The following is a 23,035-nucleotide window of genomic DNA, read 5'->3' as shown; positions in this document are numbered from 1 at the left end:
AACCCGTGAAATTAAAATATTCAGATAGAGAGTGTAACCATAAATGGTACTAACATGGTTCTGAATCTCATCTTTGTTTGTTTACGATGGAACCCACCACGAATCAGACTCCATCTCCAAGCTTCCCCGGACCCGGAGACGGTGTATGTACCAATGAATTGACCAACCTGTCACCAGACTCACCACTCGGCAGCGAAAAGGACGATGGTGTTGACTTCAGCCAGGAACAAGGTCTGAGAATTATATGTACTCTTGATTAGTTTACTTATTAGTTCATTAGTATCTGGTCTTTTACAGTTTGATACTTGCAAAAGAAAAAAAAGTATATGAAGTACTATACTATTAATCCCATCTTTTCCGAATGCTCAAATTAATTTTTTACTCAATAGGATCGGAGACAAATGAACCTATTGACACTGAGAATGGTTCAAGACCCGTAGATAAGAAGCAATACTCTGAAACTGAAGATGTAGTTCGAGCAAAAGATTTACAGACAGAACCTGATTCACTGGATGATGAGGTGGAGACTGTGATCAGGAACCAACATAAGTACTACATTTACTGCCCTTGCTGTGGTAAAGATATCACCAAAACAGTCAAGCTCGTGAAGATATCAGATCCCCAACCCACAAAAGATCATGATACTGAGAATAAAGCTATTGACAGTGATACTGAGAATGGTTCAACATCCCAAGACAAGAAGACAAAGATTCCATCATGGTTCCCTGTTTTTCTTCAGCCGCTGTTTCCTTCTGTTTACGGTCCCAACAAAGACAAAGGTATCTTTCTTATCCAATCTTCTTTCGATACCGTTGTATGGACAGTTGTGATTGACTTTGGTTCTTGCCAATTCCAGGAGAGAAAGGGGTTGATTCAAAGTCACCAGGAACTCACGACAATCTTGATATCAATGGTAAGGAACCGAGCATTGATGTCAGTAATGAGAAAAACAGACCGAGCTTTCCGAAGTGGTTAGTCCATGTTTTTGCTTGGTTGTTCCTCTGTATCATTACAGCTCTCTCTGTCCTTTCGACTTCTCCACCGCCTTTCGTTCAACCACATCTACAATTGCCTTCTATGCCTTCATTGCGGCTGTCTTCTGCTTCTGTGCTTTGGTTACTTCCCACGTTTGCGGTGCTGCTTCTCTTCATTGTTTCAATGAGGTCCCGTTTCAGTCCGAGATATCACAAAGAGAAAGGTAATTTCTCGTTCTCCCTTTTTTGGTCTTTGTCACTTCAATGTTTAAAGAATGAGGCATTCTGCTCTTTCAACACTTTGATATTACGATTTTCTGAACTACGCCAGGAGACAAAAGTGTCGATTCCAAGCCTACTAATACCACTAGTGAAGAACCAGCAACAACTCAGTATCACGATGACCAAGCTGCAAAACCTGATCAAGATTTTGACAAGAAAACAGGTTTGTTCTGAATTCTGAGATTAATCCTAATCAAGTCTGGTTCTTAACAAAGATTCTCGCTCATGCTTGACAACCATACAAATGACCTAACTCTGATATATCCTTCACCAGGGGAGCAACCTTCCAAGCAAAGTGTCAATAAGGAAACTCAATATGACAAAGCTCCAGATCATAATCAAGATATTGACAAGGGAACAGGTGTGTTCTAAATTCTGATTCTGAGATGAATCCTAATTAAGTTTGGTTCTTAACAAAGATTCTTAATTATGCTAGACAACCAAAAAAGTCACCTAACTCCGACATCACCTTCAACACTGGAGCAACCTTCCAAGCAAAGTTTCAATAAGGAAGCACCTCAACCAGATACTCAACAAAAGTTTCCAGATAGTAGTGAACCTCGCAAAGACGGTAATAAACTCGAAATCCTGAAAAGTATAGTGTATGGAGGTCTTACAGAATCCATCACAAGCCTTTGCACAGTAACATCTGCGGCAGCGACTGGTGCTTCAACTCGTAAGTGAAACAAAAATCTATTTGAGGCATTTCGTCGAACACTTTGAACGCATAAACCTAATATGCTAATGTCTTTTCTCCTAATTCAGTGAACGTTTTGGCCTTGGGAGTTGCCAATCTGTCAAGCGGTCTTCTTCTCACCGTTCACAGCGTAAGTGATCTTTCTGAACTGTAACGAAAACATCAGTATGTAAAACTCTCAAAGAAGTGAACAAAAAGACTCCATCTTTTTTTTGCAGCTCCAAGAACTAATAAACGAAACACCCAGAAAACGAACCAACACTGATGATTCGGGAACAGATAGGTACGAGGAAGTTCTCGGAAGAAGAGAGTACTCGAGGCGACACAGATTGATCGCAATCTCTTCTTTTATCATCTTCGGCTTGATCCCACCTTTAGTATACGGCTTCTCGTTTCGAAGCAAGCTGGAAAAGAGACAAGAGTACAAGGTTTTAGCTGTTTATGCAGTGTCTCTGCTCTGCGTCGCCTTGCTCTCGATTGCGAAAGCTTATGCGTCGAAGAGACGAGATTATCTCAAGACTCTGTTTCGGTACACGACGATGGCGATGACTGCGTCGGGATTTTCTCAGTTTGTGGGTTACTTGGTTAGTCAGTGGCTTGAGAGAAGCGGGTTTTGTGACGAAACTCCAGAAAGTCAACGAGTTTGAAGAGTTTAGTTCTGTCTTGTTGACTTCAAACTCAATAGTGTCCTTTTCTTACCCAATTTGTTTTTCATAATAAATGAACGAATTTATTGGACTTTGACCTAAAAAGGAAAACAAAATGTTTTATTGTTTATAGAAATTGGAGATTAGATTCGAAAAGACAAAATAAATAAAAAAGACAATTATAACCTTTGTTTTTAGGGTCAAACTAATTCTTTCACTTTAATTTAACAAAAAAAAAAAAAAAAAAAAAAAAAAAAAAAAAAAATTGGTAAGGTTCGGTAAACAAGAAATCTGCAAAAATGTTCCTAGTGCCAAAAACAGTCGGTTTAGTAGAATGATAATTAAGAAATGTTGATCTCTTCTTATAATGTGTTGTTTTAATTCTTGAAATTGACGATTACTACAATGATTGTAACATGGAAAATGCAGATAGGAATTTGAGTGCAAGAATGAAAACGTGGGTCTTAGAATAGATTTCATTGGTCGGCCTACTAAAAGATGCGGAACTTTAAAGATTGGTGGCCAGTATCGATCCATGTTGGTTTCATAGATATGGAACACAATAAAATACATCGTTTCGTAAATTTTGTTTCCACTCAAAATCGGGAGGGAGAGCTGTGGGATCGATGCATATTGAAAAGAACTTCTATGCTACTTATAGACTCGGTAATTATTATCTATAAAAAGGGATCAGAACTGGCCTAGGAGCAGAATTGGTTGGAAGAATCATGTTATATTACAAGAAAGATGATTTCAGGACCATCCAAATTATATATATACACTGGCTTAAAGACCACTTAGTGTCGCATCATGATAGGCATATTACGAACATAAATAACTATGTACATATAAAATCATATTGTCTTATTGTTCGTATTATTTGGTATCATACGTGAAATTTAACCATAATAAGCAAAAGTTTTTTTTTTTTTTTTTGGGTTTGGTTTTGTCAAAAAAAATTAATGATATCGTTGTTGGTTATTGCACACTTAAAAGTAGTTGAATTAGAGCCTTTCTTTTTCATAAGAAGTATAGACTTTACATGTTTTAAGATATAAGATGTGGCTGCAATAAGTTGTAGTATGATGCCCATGGGGACATCTCCGTAATTCGTTCGATCTACGAATACGCCGCCACCCATTCGGCCTCGGATATCTATGGAGACTGAGGTATAATCTCCTAAACATATATACTGTATCATGTAATACTAGAAGAATATTTTTTGTGTGGCGGTTGATGAAGAATCAAAGAAATTTAAAAAGTGTTTATCGATAATGGTATCATGGTATGTAGAAAGATTCGTTATTTAGTTCTAAATGTGGATCAAATTATGAGGCAAGCAGAATAACAGTTTTTTCAATTTGCAAAGAAACTACGTTAAGCAACTGATATCAGGTCATCGATGACAGTTTAATGGCACTTTGTACCATTGTAGAAGCTACATGTAGGAAACAATTCTTTGAACTAATAATAAGTCTTACCAACACCTACTAACTTTATTTTGTTGATTCTTCGACACTCGTAGTCTTATGGACGAAAACTGGAAACAGCTGGAGCAATAGAAAAATTATACCTATTAACAATGACATAAATACATAATCAATCATTCATGTGAACTCAGGGTTTAAGTTCACATTCATGAATCATCGAGTCATCATCTTGAGTGGGGTCTATAATTTAATAAAATTCAACTAACATTTCTTACACGATTCCAGTATACATAAAAAACCCATGGCATAAAACACACATATATACTGTATTAGTTTAATTAAAGGGATTGAGTAGGTTTCTTTCTAGTTATGTCTGAAGGCAACATATGCATGTGCTGTCATTATCAACCACGTTCATAACGTGTTTTGGGGTTATTTGTTTTTTTTAGGTGGTATTTATTGATAGGAGTTAAAGACTTTAGGAATCGGGAGTTTTGGTCATATATAATATAATATCTTCATCAATTTTTTTTCTGATAATCTTTTTTCTTGCGTCACTGTTTGTTACTATTACATATTAGTAATTAATAACTTAGAAATTCGTACTTCTCCTCGCAATGTTTTTGGTCGTCGTCGTTCCGGTTCTCGTGAAGTCGTGATAAAACTTAAGAAAAAGAAGAAGAATATATATATATATATATATATATATATATATATATATATATATATATATATATATATATATACTAATGGCGATGGTGGTTGATCACAGCAACATCATCGAGAAATATCATACAAGAAGTCTATATAGCATGGAGTATGGACAATGGTATGAGTTAATACTTAATAGAGATCAGAAGCCGTATATTTGACATTTTTGAATTAAAAATATCTTATATCTATATGTTAGAATGGTATTGTGTTGCATCATCAAACGTGTTGCATGCTAAGTTATCTAAAGGAATGTTTTATATACATATGTTGAGTATACGACGTTGTTATCACGCTTATTAGAATAACAAAGATACGTACAGTACAGGTTGGTAAACAAACATTATTGTGCTAATAATGCGTTGTTTAATTCTACTTTATGTCGAATAGTATCTGTTCGATCTATTGTTTTGTTTTGGTCAACTAAGATTTTGATGTAGCTACTAGCTAGCTCAGGCCTCAGACAGAGTATCTCCCCCCGCGTATTATATTTAATACGCATATATCAATCAAAGAGATAACGATATAGTTGGGACGTGAGGTCGTCGTGATATGAATGCAGTATCATCACTCCCTCCCTCTCTCTCTCTCTCGTACTGTCATCACATCCATGTGACAATAAATCCCTAAAATTAAGTTGAAAAATATCTTCCAACCAATTTGTTGTTGTACTTTACTGTTCGATTAATAAAAAAACATTATCTACAGAAATACAATAATGTACTTTACTGTTCGATTTAAAGAAAACTATAAGTAAAATTATTATCCTATAACCAATATTTATTATTTATTTGTGCCAAACATAATATAATATGTAACTAAATTTTTTTATTTCTTTATTTAAAGCTGCGTTTTTTCGTGTAAAAAATACGTTTCACCAATGAAATTAGGGCTGGGCATTCGGGTTACCTGTTTAGGTTCGGGTATTACCCGTTCGGGTTCGGGTTAATGGGTAATGGAAAATAGAACCCATTCGGGTATTTTACTATATTTGGGTTCGGTTCGGTTCGGGTAGTACCGGGTTCGGGTCGGTTTGAGTTACAATTTTCAGAACCCAATTAGTACCCGAACTACCGGGTACCCGAAAAAATATAATTAAAATTAATTAAATTTAAATAAATTTAGTTAAAGTTTGACTTATGTGACAATATATTTTAGATATTTTGATTATTTTTGATATTTAGGTATAAAACTAAATGAAATATTCAAAATTATAATCATAACTTTAGGGTAATTGCAGTATATTAATGATAAATATTATAAATATGTTTATGTGTTCGGCTTTGTTGGGTACCCAAACGGGTACAGGGTATTACCCGACCCTAACCCGAACCCACGGGTATTAGAAAATAGAACCCAATAGGGTTTTATAAGCAAACCCGAACCCAACCCGAACCCGGTTTTTCGGGTCGGGTTCCGGGTTGGGTATTCGGGTACGGTTTTTATGCCCAGGCCTAAATGAAATTTTTGAATGTGTAAGAGATTTTACGGTAGAGAAAATATTGATAAAATGTTATAATTTATTGCAATATGTCTTTTGTGTAGTTTGAAAATCAAATTCATATCTTCTTATGTTTTATCTTGTAATAATGATAATTTTGCATGTTTCTTATGTAACCAGAACAACATATACTAAATTACTCGGTAGTTTAATTATTTAATTTTATTATATATTAGTAACAATCGGATTCTAAACTAAATTTTCTGAAGATAATCTAATTTATTGATTAATATCTTTGATTAGGCTATTTAAATTTTTTGAGTTAGTCGGTTTGTTAATATTTTCTATAAATGATGGATTAATACCAAAAAACTCATTATGAAAATATTAATAAAATTCCAAAATCAACGTATTCGTGTAAAAATACATTTCACCCGTGAAATATGTGAACGTGGTAAAGAAAATATTTATAAAATGTTACAATTTATGGAAATATATATTTTTGTGTGTTTTAAAAATCATTTATTGAGTAACTATAACAATTTTGCATAATCTAATAATCACTTATTTTAAATATATTATGATTTTTTTTAGGTACTAAGTTTGTTTATAATGATAAAAGTTATTGTCTTATTCCTTTTTAATAGCAAATAGATGAATATACAATTAAAACGTATATTCCTATTCCGTTATCAATATTTCCATTTTTAATCACACTAAATGTTGAGATTAATTAATTTACATACTTAGATATATAAATAATCACACATCATGATATCTTCTAATTTTTTTTCCATTTTATATTTTTTTATGAATATATATAAATCTATATTTAATGGGAATTAAGTTTCTCTTAATGAGTTGGAGATAATTCAAGGGTAATATACTTATTTTTATAATCAATTATAATAACTATTGAAAGCTTATTATTTAAATTATTATGGTAATAATACTAACATAAAAATAACATTTTGTTTTAATATGATTTTGTTAATAAGTTATATGTTCTTTATTTTGATAACTTTTATATTAATTGATATGTTTTTATAGCCTTTTTAGAATATTTTACTTATATTGAATTTAAGAAATCAATTTTAATTGATAAAAGTTATATTTTAAAAAATCAATATAACTTTGACTTGTATATTTGTAAGTAAATTTTAGTGAAATTTTGCCTTAAAATAGTATGTAATTATTTTATTAGTTTGAATATTTGATATGTAAATTTGTGTGAGAAATGTTGACATATCTAATTATTATTCAGTTAATTGTTTTTAAAAGATAATGATATTTTAATATAATTAAGTAAAAAATATAAGAATATTTTGCTAAAAGATGGACAAAGCTTTCTGGCAGTGACACATTAGTTTTTTTAAGACTGTGCTTCTTTTTATAGTAGATAATCAGTAAATACAGAAAACATTATGTTAAAAATAACAAAACCACATTCGGTAAAAATCAGTAAATACAAGTCAGTAAATACAAAAATTCTATGCACCAATACAAGTCAATTGACCAAGAAGAAAGCAAGAAGTAAAAAAACACGTGAAAAGTCTTTGCATAATCAAAAACCAGTACAGATCAAACGACCAAGTAACAAAACAAACAAACAAACAAACACATCATTAATTTAATTTATTACGACTAGTTTATATATATAAGCAGAGAAATTAAACAAATCCCGTTTGTATTGCAGAGAAGAGACAGAGACAGAGACGACCCTATCAATCACCTTTTCTCTCTATAGATCTCTCTCTCCTTCTTTTGGCCATTCTTTTGTCTTCCTTTTTCTGATGGGATCCGCCGCCGAACTCACTGATCCCACAACCGGGACAGAGAAGCACCATCCCGTACAAGTTGAAGCAGATGACGTAGAAGACGAACAAGTTGTTGATTTGGAAAGGAAGACATTTCATCATGGTAAGGGTCTTCTTGATACTAGTGTTGACAGTAGTACTACTTTCACCACTAACACCAACACCAGTACCAGCTCCTCCTCCTCTTCTTCTAGCTTTTCCGGTGATGTTACTACTGAGGAGACTCCAGATTTTCGCAGCAACGGCGACGGTGACCATACCGGACTGGACAATTTGGAGAAAGAAACTGAAATTGGGGTTCACGAGGAACATAACAACAGCAACGAGAACAATTGCATCGTCTTCTTCGACGAAGAACATGGTTAGTAATAGAACCTAATCTCCGACTAAGTCAACTTTTTTTTTTTTTTTTTTTTTTTTCTTTTAAGCTGAATCTGTTGTCTACTTGGTTGGATTAGTTATGTGCTGTTTCAAAAATGTGATATTCAAATTTTCAAAAATGTTTTTGAATTATGTTGTGAATTTAGTGTATTAATTCTGCAATTATTATCAGGCAATTTGGGGTTTTAAGTTTGGATTTAGTGTAGGATAGATCATCTGATGTGGTGAAGTCGTTGGTCATGTGTTTTGTTGTTTGTATATATGAAGGAATTTGGAAATGTCGTCACTGCGATTGGACCTACAAAGAGGGATCTTTGTTGTGTTTTGACACCAAAGGTCAGTCCAGTGTTAGGCTTTCTTGGACCAACAAGTTTTTTTAGATGTCTTTTTCTGGGAATGTGTTGTCTAAGTTCAGATTTGAGTGTTGCTGTCTGTTTGGTTGGAGATGTCGTCATATTTAGTTGAGTTTTTTTTGTTAATTCTTGTTTCATGTTCCTTTGTTAGGTTCTGAGTCAGCTGCTGGTGCAGAAACTGATGCTAGTGAGTCCCAAACTGCTGACCACTTGAATGGGGAGAAGAAGCTGTTAGGATCTGAAAACGGTTCAGCTTCTGAGGATAACAAAAGATCTCGTGAAATCGAAGAAGTACAAGATGGTGACCTCTCTAAAGACCGTGATGCTGCTGATCAACCTGCTGGTAATGTGGTAGAGGAGGAGCTGGACATCGAAGATGTTGAAGATTATGATGTGGAGAATGTGCTAGATAAGCAAGAGACGCATGATTTGTACTGTCCAAACTGCGACTCTTGCATCACCAAAAGGGTTGTCCTCAAAAGAAGAAAACGGAAGATGCGTCATGAGCTTGTGGTAGATCCAAAACGCGTGAGAGGGCCTCAATCCAGTGACCCTATTCTTCTTCATTCGGAAGACAATTTGCCATCTCTGGGTGGTGGTGAAAACCCCCCTGCACATGAATCATTTATTTTCAAGTGCTTGTCATGTTTCACCATATTTAGTTCCACAGGTACACTAAACTGTAACAGTTTCTTTGATACTTGAAAAGTGAAGATCCCATCCCTTTTTGTATTCACAGTATGCTTTCCTTTTGTGGGGAAAAAATTGCAGGAGTGGCTTCAAAGCCGATTCCTCCCCATGAAGGTGTCCAAGGGTTAACGACTCAGCCAAAACCTCAAGAGAAAGCTACAGGCGATTCCAATTGGTTCAGTTCAATTTTTGGCTTTAACCAAAAAGAGTCAGCTGTTCAGCAAGGTATTATTTGGTTCCTTTGTCAGTGTATGACATTCGATTATTTTTGTACTTCAAAACGGTAGTTCCAGTCTGTTGAACTTCAGTGGCTAATTTGGTGTCTAGCAGAATTAAAATTGCACTGTCTCTCCTTTTGTATTCACTATGGTGCTGAAGGTGGTTTGTATCATTTTAGCATTAGAGTTAAATGTAATTCTTTTGTGTTGTCAGGTGGGGCATTGCCTAGCGTCCCAGATGCTAATCGGCCGCGTGGTAACCTGACAGGCTCTACTGCAAATAACCCTTCAAAAGCCCCAACTCTTGTTCAGGGTGATGCAGCCACATCGATTCAAGGTAGGGACACCCCTACAGTTCAAGGTACATATATGCAACGTCACTCTTTTAGAAAGTGGAACCCATGTTCGTGTCTTGTAGTTTGAGATTTTAACAGAGGGCGTTGAGAAGCAACTTTTAATAAATAGAAAACGTGATGGCCATCCTTCTTCTCTTATTTAGCTTTTGCGTTACTCGTTTGACTTTTAAAAACTACAGCATTATTTTCTTAATATGATGGCAGTTGGAAACTCATACGATACAAGCAAAGTTGTCAACAATGGAGCAACTGTTGGAGACGGACAGAAGTTTCTGGCTCCTTTGGCGGAGGAGCAAACACAGAAAAAGATTGACAATGATGGTTCTAGTCCTGCAGACGGGAACCACACATCAGAGAAAGGACGTCTCTCCCCGATTCAACCATCTCATGGCATGAGTATATTAAACACAGTGACTAATGGACCAGACGGATTTAGAGTAGAAACCACATTTCATGAAGAAGGTGCCCCTCTTCTGTTTGAAGGACAAGACACTTCTGACACAAGAAAACCAGATTCTGGTCCGACCACAGTCACAGGTAATTATTATCATTCTCTTTATAATGGTGCGAGAAAATCATATTCATAGCTTCAATGCCAAATACATAAAATAAAACCGGTTTCTGTCTCTCCTTTGTTTGAAGATTAAACTCTTAACGCATGTTATTATGTAGTCATTCTCATTCATACCTTGCTAACTTTCTGCGTCTGCTTAGGTGTAATGGACACGGGTGACAGAGGAGTTAGTGCCGGTCCAGCAAATCCTGAAATTGATGTTACACCAGGGAATTTGCTGGAAGAAGGGTCTCTAAGGGAACCGTTAATGAGACGAGGAGTTGTTGGAGGACTTAAAGTGGAAATCTTGAAAAGCATTGTATACGGAGGTCTAATAGAAGCCATCACGAGCCTTGGTGTTATATCATCTGCCGCTGGTTCTGGTGCAACAATGTGTAAGTACTGCTTAGCCTGAACTATCCGTTTCCATTTGTGAAAACACATAACACATCTTTTGCTGCCGAAAGATCCCAACATGTGTATGTATCGTTGTGGTTGCAGTGAACATATTGGTCCTGGGGCTTGCAAACTTGTTTGGGGGACTTATTCTCATTATTCATAATGTGAGTGATCAATAAACCTTTCGTACACATGTATGGACTTGTTTATAATTCGAGTAAACCTGCCATTTCAAGAAACTTACAGTGAAACATCTATTGCAGCTCCAAGAGCTTAGAGAGGAGGAACCCATAAGAACAACAATAGAAGATAACCAGACTAACGTTCGAGAAGAAGAAGAAGGTCGGTATAAGCAACTCCTTGGACGAAGAGATAATTTCACACTTCACGCATCAGTGGCAATCATATCCTTCATAATCGTTGGAATACTCCCTCCTCTAGTCTACTATTTCTCATTCAGCGAAAAACACAACAAAGAATACAAAGTGGTATCAGTATTCGGGGCATCTCTATTGTGCATCGTCACGCTGGCCGTAGCCAAAGCTCATGTGAAGTACCCTAGAGGCAGCTACCTGAAGAGCATTCTAGGGTACGCGACAATTGCTGTATCGGTGTCAGGGATATCTTACGAAGTTGGTAACTTCTTGTCGCAGTTGCTTGAGAAACATGGATGGTCTGATGGATCTGAAACACATATGGGACAGATGATGCTTTCGTCACTTATGGGAAGAAAAGCCGGCTTCGGATATTCATCAACCTACTGAAACTGAAACTGAATTTTGTCTGGAGAATAATCTCTCTTGCTTCTCTTTTTCACTCTGCTTTTTGTGAACTGAACTCTCGTTAGACTTTGTTGACGCCAAATCTTTGTTGTGTGACTTGTGAGTGTAAAAGTCGTTTCTACTTGTAGGAATTAATAAATGACGACCTGTGCGGCTGTGGCTCTTTTTGTTAAAGTTGCGTTTGATATTTTATTTTTTTTGGATTAAACTATAAAAAAAAAAAAAAGACAAAAGTGAAGGTTCTACCGAGAATTGAACTCGGGTTACTGGATTCAGAGTCCAATGTCCTAACCGCTAGACCATAGAACCATTTGACAATACTTCTGATAAAACTAAATATATACTAAACCCACAACGTGGCATTGCCGTAAAAGTAAGGTTCCGTTTGAGAAAGGACATCGGTTACGTCCGCACTGAGTTTGAAGTTTAAACCAAGTTAGTAAATTACTCTAAAATGGCTATAGCCTATTGGTTGGGTTAAATACAATTTTTTTTCCTTTTTGAAGAAAAAAAGAAATAGGCAGATAGTGTGATTACAACCGTCAGATTCAAATTCGAATTAAAGGGAGCCTTACCATCTGAACGGCTCAGATTTGATCTCTCTTCTTCTCTCTCTTTCTCTCTCTCTATCTCTCTCAGTTTCAGAGAGATCAAAGAGGCCAACAAAAAAAAAAAAAAATCATAGCTTTTGCAGAAACGGTGACGAGAGAGAAAGAGAAAGAGAGGGAGAGAGGGTTATAGAGTCAGGGGCTATTTGAGATTGCCCTTGAACATTTTCAGATTAATTCTTCTTTCCTTTTTGGTTCTCTCTTTCTCGTTTTGTTTTTCCAGATTTGTCTTACGAATCCATTCTCAAAGATACCCAAAAGTGGTAGGGAAGCAAAGTACTGTTCTTTCTCTTTTTTGATAAAATCGGCGGTGAAAGAAAGGAATTTTTTTCATTTTCCGAGATTCTTGAAAATTGAAGAAGACGAAGAAGAAGAGGAATAGACCTAATTTGGGTTTTTAAAATTTAGGGCTTTTTTGATTTTGTGGGGTAATGGAGACAGAGAGTATGGAGTGTGTTTCTTCTAACGGGAATGAGATCCATCAGAACGGAAATGGTCACCAAAGTTATCAGTTTTCTTCGACCAAGACTCACGCCGCCGCTGCCGCCGTTGTTACCAATATTGTTGGTCCGACTGCTACTGCTCCGGCTACTAGCGTCTATGAGCTTCTTGAGTGCCCTGTCTGTACCTACTCTATGTACCCTCCTATCCATCAGGTTATTTTACTTCTGGATCGGATAATTCATTTTTGCTTCACAATTGATTCCTGTTTTGAGTGTTGTTGCTCTCTTCTTGTGGCTTGTGTACCTCTGCTTTGGAGCTTATGAAATGATTTAGCTTTTTATGTGTTCTGTGTTTTGCTAATTTGAATACGCTTGTGTAGTAACATTTTGGAATCCAGAGCATTAATGTTGCTTGTATCCTGTTGAGCTAAATTTGAAGTTCTTGATCTTAGAAGTATGTCTTTTTCTTATTGTTGTTGTTGTTGCAGTGTCATAATGGACACACGTTGTGCTCGACCTGTAAAGTTAGGGTGCATAACCGATGTCCAACTTGTAGACAAGAACTTGGAGATATTAGATGTTTAGCTCTTGAGAAAGTTGCTGAGTCGCTTGAGCTGCCTTGCAAGTATTACAATCTTGGATGCCCTGAGATATTCCCTTACTACAGCAAACTGAAGCACGAGTCTCTCTGTAACTTTAGACCTTACAGTTGTCCTTATGCTGGTTCAGAGTGTGGTATCGTTGGGGATATCCCTTTCCTTGTTGCCCATCTCAGGGATGATCACAAAGTTGACATGCACGCTGGTTCCACGTTCAATCATCGTTATGTCAAATCCAATCCGCGTGAAGTGGAGAACGCTACTTGGATGTTAACCGTGAGCATATCCTTCTTTGTCTACGAAAACATGATTCTCTTCAGTGTTTATAGCATCAAAACTGACAGTTATAGTTCTTCTTTTTGTTTCTTAACTGGCTTTAGGTATTCCATTGCTTTGGACAATACTTCTGCCTCCATTTTGAAGCGTTCCAGCTCGGGATGGGTCCGGTATACATGGCATTCTTGAGATTCATGGGGGACGAGGAAGATGCACGGAGCTACAGCTACAGCTTAGAAGTGGGAGGCAGTGGAAGGAAGCTGACATGGGAAGGAACACCAAGAAGCATCAGAGACAGCCACAGGAAAGTAAGAGACAGCAACGACGGTCTCATCATCCAAAGGAACATGGCTCTCTTCTTCTCTGGCGGAGACAGGAAAGAGCTTAAACTTAGAGTTACTGGTAAAATCTGGAAAGAACAGCACAGTCCAGATTCTGGCATTTGCATGCCAAACCTATCTTCTTCCTGATCAATTCATTCTTCTTTTCTTTGTCTTTTTTTTTTTTTTCTCTCTCTTTGAGAAGGAATGTTGTATGATGATGATGATTGGTTTGCACTCAGTCTTCTTTGTTTGTATCTATAACAGTTCATGAATGAATGTTTGATCTTATAGTCTTATTTTCAAATGCTCAACTCTTTAAACTCACTACATACATGGAGATTGAAGATATGATCAAGCAAAAATAAAACAAGATGTGATTATGAGGAATATACATTACACGTGTGTAAGAAGTACTAAGAACTTAAGGAATTTTCCAAACGCAAGTAAAATGATTATTTGTAAAGTGGAGGTGCGGGGAATCGAACCCCGTGCCTCTCGCATGCGAAGCGAGCGCTCTACCATATGAGCTACACCCCCTGTTTAATGTTAGTCAGTCTGTTAACATTCAAATTTAATAACTTTTTGTGACACTGATTAACAAATACATACATGATCCAAATGTATAACTGAGACAAGAGACCAAATATGTAAAATATAGGATTTAGTTACACTAGTTGCCAATCAAGGAATCATTAGGAGGATTGTTGATGTATGCATTTTTCTTAAAATCTATCAATTTATAAAAACTGTTCAAAAATTAAATTGAAATTCACATTGCTATCAAATTAATAATTATTAAAGATAAAGGTAAATTAATAGCTATTCAAATCATATAAAGTTTTAAAGATTTCCAATTATGTTAAGATTTTTTCTTAACAAGATTTCAACAAACCTTTTAAGAAGATATTTTAAAGCAAATCCTAAGCTTTTTTTTTTTCTACAAACAAACAAATCTTGAGCTTTTAAATGTCTTTAAGTTTATTTTAATCTAATATTAGAGAATTGATATTATACATATAGATTATTAACTTAAATGATAAATAGGAAAAAATAAACAGAAATCAGGAAAATTAGTAATTTGAGGAAAAGGAAAATTAAAAGAAATTTGGAATTCGAGAGGGAATTGTATCTTCTAGAACTTTCCATTTAACCCTATTTTGGTTTTCTCTATAAATACTTTCGCTCTTCTCCCATTGACGACACAAGAATCTCAATTCTACTGCTCTCGATTTTCAATTTCTACTACTTACATCAAAACCCTATAGCTTAAGAAATCAAACCAATGGCGATTATCTCTGAGATGGAGGAGGCGAAACCCATGGTACCTTTTACTGCAAGCTTTGATCCTTCAAACCCATTAGGGTTTTTGGAGAAAGCTCTCGACTTTATTGGGAAAGAGAGCAACTTTCTCAAGAAAGACACGGCTGAGAAGGAGATCTCTGCTGCTGTTAAGGCCGCGAAGGATAGGTTGAGGGAAGCGGAGAAGAAGAAGTTGGAGAAGGTGAGTGTGAAGCCCATGGAGGTTGAGAAGCCAAAGAAGGAGACTTTGAAGCCAACGGAATCCATGGAGGTCGAGAAGCCCAACAAGGAAAGCTTGGCTCTTTCGGAGCCAATGGAGCTTGAGAAGCCGAAGGAGGAGAAAAAAGAATCGGCTACGATTGGTAAGTCCTTCGTTTTGCTTTCTTGAATGTGGTAATTGATTGTGTTTGCCTCTGGTGATAAGTTTGGTTTAGGGTTATGATTGGGATAAGTTTGGTTTAGGGTAATCTTTGGTTCTGTTTTTTTTGTGTTTGGTTGAATTTGCTTATGATGAATTAGGATAGTTGAATGAATTAGTTTTGACTTGACACTTTCAACATTACAACCTGCTTCGTTGATTGATCTTGTAGAGACTAGGATGTTGGATAAAGTTTAGATTTTTACAGCTTTAGTCTCTGTTTCTGCAAAACTAACTTCGTATGTCCCTATTTTGATGCAGTTCCCAACAAAGGCAACGGGCTTGATTTCGAGAAATACTCATGGGGACAGAATCTACAAGAGGTCACGATCAACGTTCCAGTGCCAGCAGGCACTAAGTCACGGTTTGTGACCTGTGAAATCAAGAAGAACCGTATCAAAATTGGTTTCAAAGGGCAAGAACCAATCATTGATGGAGAGTTCTTCCATCCTGTCAAGCCTGATGACTGCTTCTGGAACATCGAGGATCAAAAGATGATATCGGTGCTCTTGACAAAGCAAGACCAGATGGAGTGGTGGAAGTATTGTGTCAAAGGTGAACCTGAGATTGACACTCAGAAAGTTGAACCAGAGAGCAGCAAATTGGGTGATCTCGACCCTGAAACTCGTGCAACCGTTGAGAAGATGATGGTAAGCTAATCTGTTTCTTTTTCTTCTTGACTAGTTCTTTGTGTTAGATTTTTTAAGGTTGCAAGACTGACTCAGAGTTTCTTTTTTTTTTCTTGTGCAGTTTGATCAAAGGCAGAAGCAGATGGGACTACCAACGAGTGATGAGATGGAGAAGCAAGATATGCTCAAGAAGTTCATGGCTCAGAATCCTAATATGGACTTCTCTAATGCAAAGTTTAACTGATTGCGTCATTCAACTCTTCTTTTCTTAAGCCAGCTTTGTTATGGCCTCAAGATATATGAAATCTCCCCCTTTTGCTTATTTCAAGACAGTTGTTGATTCGTTAAATATAACATTCTTGAGACTTGATCTGGTTTTTGCTTAATGTCATGATGTTTTCATATTAAGTTAACAACTTGAATCTAGAATTCTTCTCTCTGGTTTTGACGCTTTACTTACAATCTCTCCTTTTTCACTCATATAGTCATATCTAATAAATTGATTCATTAAACAAAATCATAATTTCTAATTGGTTAAATGTACATGTCTAAGTGAAATCGACCATTATGCGCATTACTTCTATAGTTTATATGAGAGCAAAAAGTTGATTTCACGAGTATCAAACGGTAGAATCTCCGGTGAGATGTATCTGGTGCGTGGAATACTGGAATATTCTTGTTGTGGTACGGACTTGGTTGTTTTTAATGTGAGTTAGATTTGATGAACACTGGTCACACGTGGTCCTTGTCCCATAGACATATAATTCTCAATGATATAAAAGAGACAACACAGTAGACCCACATTTTCTTCTTTAATTTTTTTATACCAGATTATAATCTAACTTTAGATCTTTGATGTGTTATTCTTTAGTTAGCTGTATACATCGATCTACAACAATATCCTTACAAATATCAAAAACGTGGTGGAGTGTCTTTAGCACTTATAAGCTTTTCTGAACAGTTTACTATATTAAACCATTGTGGTTACATTTTAGTATTTTACAGATATTTTTCTATTGCCATTAATTTTATACCATCAGGGCATCTCCAACTCATCTCTATATTTGCTTTTTAACTCATCTATATTTCTACCTCTATAATAGAGATCTCTATTTTTTCCTCTATATATAGAGGAATTCTATTTTTTCCTCTATAATAGAGTTGAACTTTTTTATTTATAAAATAGTCCTTGAACTTTTAACACTTTTATATTTATGATCAAAATAAATAAATTATATATTTAATGGTCCTTAAACTTTTAACACTTTTATTATTTTATATGATGCAATGTATTTCTTTTAATAAATGTGATATTTAAATAATATTTATGAATGTTAAAAATTTAAATAATGTCATAATTTTATGAAAGTTTCACAAATACTAAAATAAATGGGTTAGTTTGCAATTTTTATAAGTAAAAGGTATTAATAATAAAATAAAAAAGGAATCTCTACGAAATATTCTTTTTTAGAGGAAAAAATAAAGGTATCCATTGGAGCAAAAGTCACCTCTACTATAGAGTTCCTCTATTTTAGAGGTAAAAATAGGGAAAACTATTGGAGATGGTCTTATAAAACTGCTAAAATCAAGTATTTTCGTAAGTCCATCCATGAGAAGAGTGTTCGAGCTAAGCTTGGAAGCAACCCGGCCAATTAGTTTTGTGCGCGTGCGTGTACACATAGTAGTAGGACACCCTCTCTGATTGGCGCCGCCATGCGCATTGGCAAATTAAATAACAAGATATCCAATCAAAGGAGGTATCACAAAAGCCAAAAGGTTCCACAATCTATTTAAGTGTACAATATATAGAGAGATAGCCAATTTGATAGGAAATGTAAATGTTGGAGAAAAAAAACAATGCATTCATGACCAAACATATTGGGGGCTTAGACTATAGAAAGCCACATATAAAACAAAACAAAAATAAGTCCACTTGCGCAACAATAACAGTTGAGTTTTTAAACATAAAATAAAAATGCAAACACACACATAGAAATAAACTATAGCCGAAATGAAATATTCGGTACTTTAAATCAAATGTCCATTTTATTTTCTGTGTGAGAAAATATAATAGAATTGTCATGAAATTTGGACCACCCGTGGATTTACGTCAATTCTCATTTCCAAATTCATGTAACGACACTAAACAATTGTTGGTCCCCAACCTTTGTGTTAATATTTCACGTGTTACAAGTAGAAAACTATAAGAGTGAATCCAAAACAAAATTGTTGAGGCGAGAACATAAACCAATCATAGATGAAATCGTATCAAACAAGAACATAAGAAAACATAATTTGATAAATTGAAGAATGAAGAGTAAACCATAAGAAAAAAACAAGATGAATGTGCACAAAAGAATTTTACGGGAGTTTTGATCTAAAATGAGTTTACGTCTTGGCCATCTCGTCCTCTATAAATCTATCAATGTTTCAGAGAGAATCCGTCGTCCTCACACTTATAACGACGATGCACACATTCATATACGTACCTTAACCAGTTGACCGAACTTAAACCCATGGTCCAACAACCTTGTTCACCATTGTGAGACACTGAGACTAAACCCACAAGCTAGAGTTTATACTTCATAAGAAATAGATGGAACTTATAACTATTGAACAAGGTTAAGAGTTTTTAAAAATTTGTAAGGAGAAGAAAAGCATAAGAAAAAACGTGTTTTGAACGTTAAGTTAGATAGAGTTATCTAGTGAACAACTTAAAGACTAGTTAGTTCACCAAAAACAAATTATACTTTTCGTACGGAACCCATTTCTGAAAATTTTCACATGTCAGTTTTGTCATATATATCCTCAAAACTCATATTTAAATTCTTGAAAAAAAAAATGAAAAAGAAAAAAGGACATCACGGGACCTCACTTCTTGGTCATTAAGGCTTAAAAAGCAGATCAGAGAATTGATTGATTATACGAATTTGGTTACAAAGTACAACCAGAATGTATTCTATGAACGAATTAATTGTTTCCATTATTTAAAGATTCATCATGCATGTATCATCATCAGTCAGAGAGACTCAGAAGTTATTAATCTCGAGATTTATTGGTGTGAAGAAATATATCATTATAGACTCACGACGTTAGGAGTGACCCACACTAAAACAAGTGCTTGCCTCTGTGTAGATTTCTACACTCTACAGTCGGTCATCTACTATACTACTTGCTTAATGCTAGTACTACTATCTTGTCTAGTTCGAACTGATTATTTAACAAAAGCAAAACTGTTTTGTCATCTAATCCCAACAAATTTTGTTCTTACATACTAATTAACCACTGCTTGTTACAACAACTTTTACAATGTGAAAGGAAACGTTACATGAAACAACTGTTATGATTCATGAACCTTTTTTTATACTTACGATGTGTCCTTTAAATAGTATTTTTTTCCAAACTGCACAAGTTAAAAAATGTTAATGAGTGATTCCTTTAGAGAAATTATATATTTATATGTAATCTAACTAGTACATTTCAATTATTGATCATCCTTCTAATTCAATTTTCACTAAAACTTTAGATTGGAGTTCAACAGACGGAGTTACCGATTCCAGATTTTTAAAGATATAAAACAGAAAAGTTTAAAAGTTGTGCATAGCCTAAGAAATATCTATCTTGAAATAGTTAGGGGTTACATTTTGTATATTCTTTACTGAATTTAATTTTTGTTATTTTTTTGCCTCTTTCATGCTAAACATTTATTTCTATACCAAAATATTTTAAAGAAAGTAAAATCTATAAATGGGATTCAGTGCACCAATAATTTTACTTATTACACATAAAAAGATTTCATTATCAGCCCTCTCAACATCACAATAGGGGCACACAGGCAAGAGGAGGAGGGGCCAAAGTACAGAACTTTTCCTTCAGGGTATGCTCCAAATTCCCAACTTGGCCTCTCTTTTTCATTCTTTTGGGTTTTTTGTGTTCACTCTCCTCTGCTTAATACTCAATTTCTACTTTCAGGAAACAAAAAAAATCTTCTAATCATCAAAGAGCAAAGAGAGGAGTATAAAGAAACGAAGAAAATGTATGCTGAAACTGGGATACCTTTCCGATTCATGCAGAGTTCTTCTCCTGAGATTCACCAGTTTGATGACCTCTTCAAACCCTACAAGCTCTCTGATGAAATGGTTTGTCTTTTTTTTGTTTTGTCACTGCATTTGATTTTGAAATTGAACTTCTGGTTTTTGGGTTCCTTGTCTCTGTTGTGCTTGATCTTTGATGAAATTGAGTTAAAGTTTCTACCTTTCGTTGGTTAATGAAGATAATTTGGAGTGTGATTTAGATGGAAAACACTGATTAGTAGGTAAAGTTTTGTTCTTTTTAAGTTTTTGTGGTAACTTTGATGCGATCTTTTTTGCTGAGCTCAAATCTGTTTTTGGCTTCTAAAAATTGAGTCTTTCTGGGAAGATGAAAAGATGGAATCTTCTTCTGCTGATGCTTTGATAGAACAAACAAAAAAAAACCTTGGTTTTGAGAAAAAGGAAACTTAAAGAAGACTTTTTTTTTCATGGGGTTTGAGATATTGGGGATCACACTTTTCTCTTTATACAAAGCTGGACTTGGAACTATATAAGCTTACCTTACAAGATTGACAGCAAATTTTGTGTGTTTTCGACCATCAGATTCCGTGTTCTTTCGGACTTCTGTTTTGTTTTTGTCTTTTACATGTTCTGATGTTGATTCATTGCCTTATTTCTTTACAATCAAACTCCTCTACGGCTGTAACGAAGAAGAAAAATTCCCTTTTCTCTTACCCTTTTTAAACGATTACAATACTAAAGAGATATGTATGTGTTTGTGTATAAAACCAAAGAAAACTCACTGTTTTTTAGTCTAGTTTTGAGTTGTGATCTTGGTTTTAATTCTCTCTTGTACTGTTTTGCTCATTCTTCTTATGGTTGTTGTGAAGCAGAACAATCTTGTTGAGGCATGTGAGTATGATTTTGGAGAAGAGAGTGACCTATTCAAAGCCCCTGAGCCGATCATTGAAGAACCAATGCTAGATGTTGATCCTCTCTCTCAAGAGCTTGTTGAACTCAGCGATCTCGGGTCGTTGCAGAGTGACCAGCAGCTTATAGACAAGGCTTTCTACGACTGTGAGCAGGAACTTCTGGTGAAATCAGCTATGGAGTCTCCACTGTCCGAGGTGTTAGACATCAAGAACATCTCTTTAGTGGCTAAAATGGACAATGTTGCGGAGAGTAGTAGTGTAGTCGTCTCTGATGTCCTAATTCCGAAGAGCGTGAGCTCCGGGAACCTGAACTCAATAGATGTGGCACATCACGAGGATGCAGTGATTCAGAGCTTCCCTCATTTCCCTCCAGGTGATTATGGAATGAGAAGAGCCTATAGCGATAGCGATATTCAGGTTCGATCTGAAATTACTAACACTACTCTTTTTGAACAGTTTACTTCAAATTATATACAAGTGTCTGCAAGAATTTGGGATGTGCTATTTCTTATGATGGTGGTGGCAAAAGATGTCCTGTATATATGTTCATCACCTGTGGATGTTTTGCTTTATGACAGACACTGGGTACTAAAACTGTGCGTCCTGTTCAGTCTCAGTTGGATCGAATAATCATAAGTTGCACCTCTGAGGACCGCCGTGAGAAGCTTTCTCGATACAGGAACAAGAAAAGCAGGCGAAATTTCGGGCGTAAAATCAAGGTAAAGGCCTGAAACAATGCTTTAAGGTTTAGGAAATATATAATACAATCTCGGTTCTGTTTTGTTGGAAGCTGAGTTTTTGGGTTGTTTTTTTGGTATGGTGGCAGTATGCTTGCAGGAAGGCTCTTGCAGACAGTCAACCAAGAATCCGAGGAAGGTTTGCAAAAACAGAGGAGATGCAGAAATGAGGATTAGTTAGGTCCTAAAGATGAGTGAGAAGAATAGTTTGATGCAGTGTTAAAAAAAATATGAGCCCCACCCACCTCTCGTGTTTTGTATATACAATATGGGTTTGCCTGAATAAGCCTAAGGAGTAAGGATTAGGAAAACAAGTTGTAGTAAGTTACTCATGTGATATCCTTTAAATATATTAGATCTTGTGAATTTCGCCGCCGTCTCTAAATTTAGAAGCTGTTTGACATTCCTCTCTAATGGTTTCACCGTATACATTCTTAGCTTCCCAACAGTTAGCCTTTTGACCATTTTCAAAAATGTGAAAAAATTGAGTAGTCAGCCAAACATTGACATCTCTCAAATATATATTTCCCAGTTGTGTAATGTGTGTGGTTGTCCAATGCATATAATAAAACCAAGTGATCAGGTTAAGATACTTTATAAGTTATACTAGAACACGAAGCTGAAGTCAATCGCATAGTTAAGATGATATTTTGATCAATCGGAAAGTGAACTTTTTCAATAATCTTTGTTTTTGCAACCCTTCTTGAATAATATATGCACTTTATATAAATGCTTTGCGATGAAGACCCAAGAATATGTATTGGGAGCCAAGAATCAGCCCAAACCTTAAATTACCCCATTGAGAAATAATCCAAAACCTTGTTTAAATACCATATCACAGAACTTATGTTTACTGGTAAACATATCAAATCAACGAAGATGATTGGGAGGGTTTTCTTTTTTTTTTTAAGAAAAAAAAACACACAGAAGTTCTCGGTTTGTTCTAAACCGGGAAAAAAACACACCAGACAATTTGGATTATTACGTAAATACCCCTTATAAGAGTTGT

The 23,035-nt window shown here is 35.5% G+C and overlaps 5 protein-coding genes and 2 non-coding genes across 11 annotated transcripts; 5 read left to right on the top strand and 2 right to left on the bottom strand.

Moving 5' to 3' along the window:
- Positions 1-13: 13 nt before the first annotated feature.
- LOC104730582 (membrane protein of ER body 1-like) lies at positions 14-2,728 on the top strand. Its single transcript, XM_010449769.3, has 8 exons — positions 14-231; positions 390-779; positions 857-1,198; positions 1,306-1,419; positions 1,531-1,617; positions 1,693-1,932; positions 2,022-2,083; positions 2,172-2,728. Exons 1-8 carry the CDS (start codon positions 87-89, stop codon positions 2,598-2,600), a joined length of 1,809 nt encoding a protein of 602 aa, XP_010448071.2. The 5' UTR covers positions 14-86; the 3' UTR covers positions 2,601-2,728.
- Positions 2,729-7,699: 4,971 nt separating this feature from the next.
- LOC104730580 (membrane protein of ER body-like protein) lies at positions 7,700-11,905 on the top strand. Of its 4 annotated transcripts, none has more exons than XM_087479657.1 (9): positions 7,858-8,360; positions 8,648-8,716; positions 8,885-9,403; positions 9,505-9,648; positions 9,856-9,978; positions 10,202-10,534; positions 10,712-10,945; positions 11,052-11,113; positions 11,213-11,905. In XM_087479657.1, the coding sequence occupies exons 1-9, from the start codon at positions 7,976-7,978 to the stop codon at positions 11,711-11,713; spliced, it is 2,370 nt and encodes a 789-aa protein (XP_087335783.1). In that variant the 5' UTR covers positions 7,858-7,975; the 3' UTR covers positions 11,714-11,905. The 4 variants fall into 4 exon arrangements, with proteins under 4 accessions (XP_010448069.1, XP_010448068.1, XP_087335783.1 ...); XM_019234244.2 differs by having other exon boundaries at positions 7,859-8,360; positions 9,856-10,002; XM_010449767.2 differs by lacking the exon at positions 8,648-8,716 and having other exon boundaries at positions 7,700-8,360.
- A 63-nt stretch (positions 11,906-11,968) lies between these two features.
- On the bottom strand, positions 11,969-12,040 carry TRNAQ-CUG (transfer RNA glutamine (anticodon CUG)). The gene has a single exon. It is a non-coding gene; the product is annotated as a tRNA-Gln (tRNA).
- Positions 12,041-12,159: 119 nt separating this feature from the next.
- On the top strand, positions 12,160-14,284 carry LOC104730579 (E3 ubiquitin-protein ligase SINAT4). The gene is made up of 3 exons (XM_010449765.3): positions 12,160-12,995; positions 13,271-13,657; positions 13,762-14,284. The coding sequence occupies exons 1-3, from the start codon at positions 12,771-12,773 to the stop codon at positions 14,125-14,127; spliced, it is 978 nt and encodes a 325-aa protein (XP_010448067.1). The 5' UTR covers positions 12,160-12,770; the 3' UTR covers positions 14,128-14,284.
- A 160-nt stretch (positions 14,285-14,444) lies between these two features.
- On the bottom strand, positions 14,445-14,517 carry TRNAA-CGC (transfer RNA alanine (anticodon CGC)). Its single transcript has one exon. It is a non-coding gene; the product is annotated as a tRNA-Ala (tRNA).
- Positions 14,518-15,087: 570 nt separating this feature from the next.
- LOC104730577 (protein BOBBER 2) lies at positions 15,088-16,734 on the top strand. Its single transcript, XM_010449764.2, has 3 exons — positions 15,088-15,641; positions 15,959-16,347; positions 16,448-16,734. Exons 1-3 carry the CDS (start codon positions 15,263-15,265, stop codon positions 16,568-16,570), a joined length of 891 nt encoding a protein of 296 aa, XP_010448066.2. The 5' UTR covers positions 15,088-15,262; the 3' UTR covers positions 16,571-16,734.
- Positions 16,735-19,702: 2,968 nt separating this feature from the next.
- LOC104730576 (uncharacterized) lies at positions 19,703-22,392 on the top strand. 2 transcript variants are annotated; one of them, XM_010449762.3, is made up of 5 exons: positions 19,703-20,203; positions 20,299-20,465; positions 21,251-21,706; positions 21,868-22,008; positions 22,116-22,392. In XM_010449762.3, exons 2-5 carry the CDS (start codon positions 20,361-20,363, stop codon positions 22,194-22,196), a joined length of 783 nt encoding a protein of 260 aa, XP_010448064.2. In that variant the 5' UTR covers positions 19,703-20,203; positions 20,299-20,360; the 3' UTR covers positions 22,197-22,392. The 2 variants fall into 2 exon arrangements, with proteins under 2 accessions (XP_010448064.2, XP_010448065.2); XM_010449763.3 differs by having other exon boundaries at positions 19,929-20,203; positions 21,901-22,008.
- Positions 22,393-23,035: the final 643 nt, after the last annotated feature.

The sequence above is a fragment of the Camelina sativa genome, chromosome 12, assembly GCF_030686135.1.
Source record: "Camelina sativa cultivar CO46 ecotype springtype chromosome 12, ASM3068613v1".
In the NCBI taxonomy this organism is placed as follows: Eukaryota; Viridiplantae; Streptophyta; class Magnoliopsida; order Brassicales; family Brassicaceae; genus Camelina; species Camelina sativa.
This window is presented reverse-complemented; position numbering and strand designations above follow the sequence as displayed.

What these genes read in the sequence shown, in the direction of transcription:
- LOC104730576 (XM_010449762.3), top strand. Translation starts at nt 20,361, where the DNA reads ATGTATGCTGAAACTGGGATACCTTTCCGATTCATGCAGAGTTCTTCT. An exon ending in ATAGCGATAGCGATATTCAG is followed by an intron (nt 21,707 to 21,867) that starts GTTCGATCTGAA and finishes GCTTTATGACAG; the next exon opens with ACACTGGGTACTAAAACTGT. An exon ending in ATTTCGGGCGTAAAATCAAG is followed by an intron (nt 22,009 to 22,115) that starts GTAAAGGCCTGA and finishes GTATGGTGGCAG; the next exon opens with TATGCTTGCAGGAAGGCTCT.
- LOC104730577 (XM_010449764.2), top strand. Translation starts at nt 15,263, where the DNA reads ATGGCGATTATCTCTGAGATGGAGGAGGCGAAACCCATGGTACCTTTT. An exon ending in AAAAGAATCGGCTACGATTG is followed by an intron (nt 15,642 to 15,958) that starts GTAAGTCCTTCG and finishes ATTTTGATGCAG; the next exon opens with TTCCCAACAAAGGCAACGGG. An exon ending in CAACCGTTGAGAAGATGATG is followed by an intron (nt 16,348 to 16,447) that starts GTAAGCTAATCT and finishes TTTCTTGTGCAG; the next exon opens with TTTGATCAAAGGCAGAAGCA.
- LOC104730582 (XM_010449769.3), top strand. Translation starts at nt 87, where the DNA reads ATGGAACCCACCACGAATCAGACTCCATCTCCAAGCTTCCCCGGACCC. An exon ending in GAGATATCACAAAGAGAAAG is followed by an intron (nt 1,199 to 1,305) that starts GTAATTTCTCGT and finishes GAACTACGCCAG; the next exon opens with GAGACAAAAGTGTCGATTCC. An exon ending in AGCGACTGGTGCTTCAACTC is followed by an intron (nt 1,933 to 2,021) that starts GTAAGTGAAACA and finishes CTCCTAATTCAG; the next exon opens with TGAACGTTTTGGCCTTGGGA.
- LOC104730580 (XM_019234244.2), top strand. Translation starts at nt 7,976, where the DNA reads ATGGGATCCGCCGCCGAACTCACTGATCCCACAACCGGGACAGAGAAG. An exon ending in AGAGTCAGCTGTTCAGCAAG is followed by an intron (nt 9,649 to 9,855) that starts GTATTATTTGGT and finishes TTGTGTTGTCAG; the next exon opens with GTGGGGCATTGCCTAGCGTC. An exon ending in TGGTTCTGGTGCAACAATGT is followed by an intron (nt 10,946 to 11,051) that starts GTAAGTACTGCT and finishes TTGTGGTTGCAG; the next exon opens with TGAACATATTGGTCCTGGGG.
- LOC104730579 (XM_010449765.3), top strand. Translation starts at nt 12,771, where the DNA reads ATGGAGACAGAGAGTATGGAGTGTGTTTCTTCTAACGGGAATGAGATC. An exon ending in TGTACCCTCCTATCCATCAG is followed by an intron (nt 12,996 to 13,270) that starts GTTATTTTACTT and finishes TTGTTGTTGCAG; the next exon opens with TGTCATAATGGACACACGTT. An exon ending in ACGCTACTTGGATGTTAACC is followed by an intron (nt 13,658 to 13,761) that starts GTGAGCATATCC and finishes AACTGGCTTTAG; the next exon opens with GTATTCCATTGCTTTGGACA.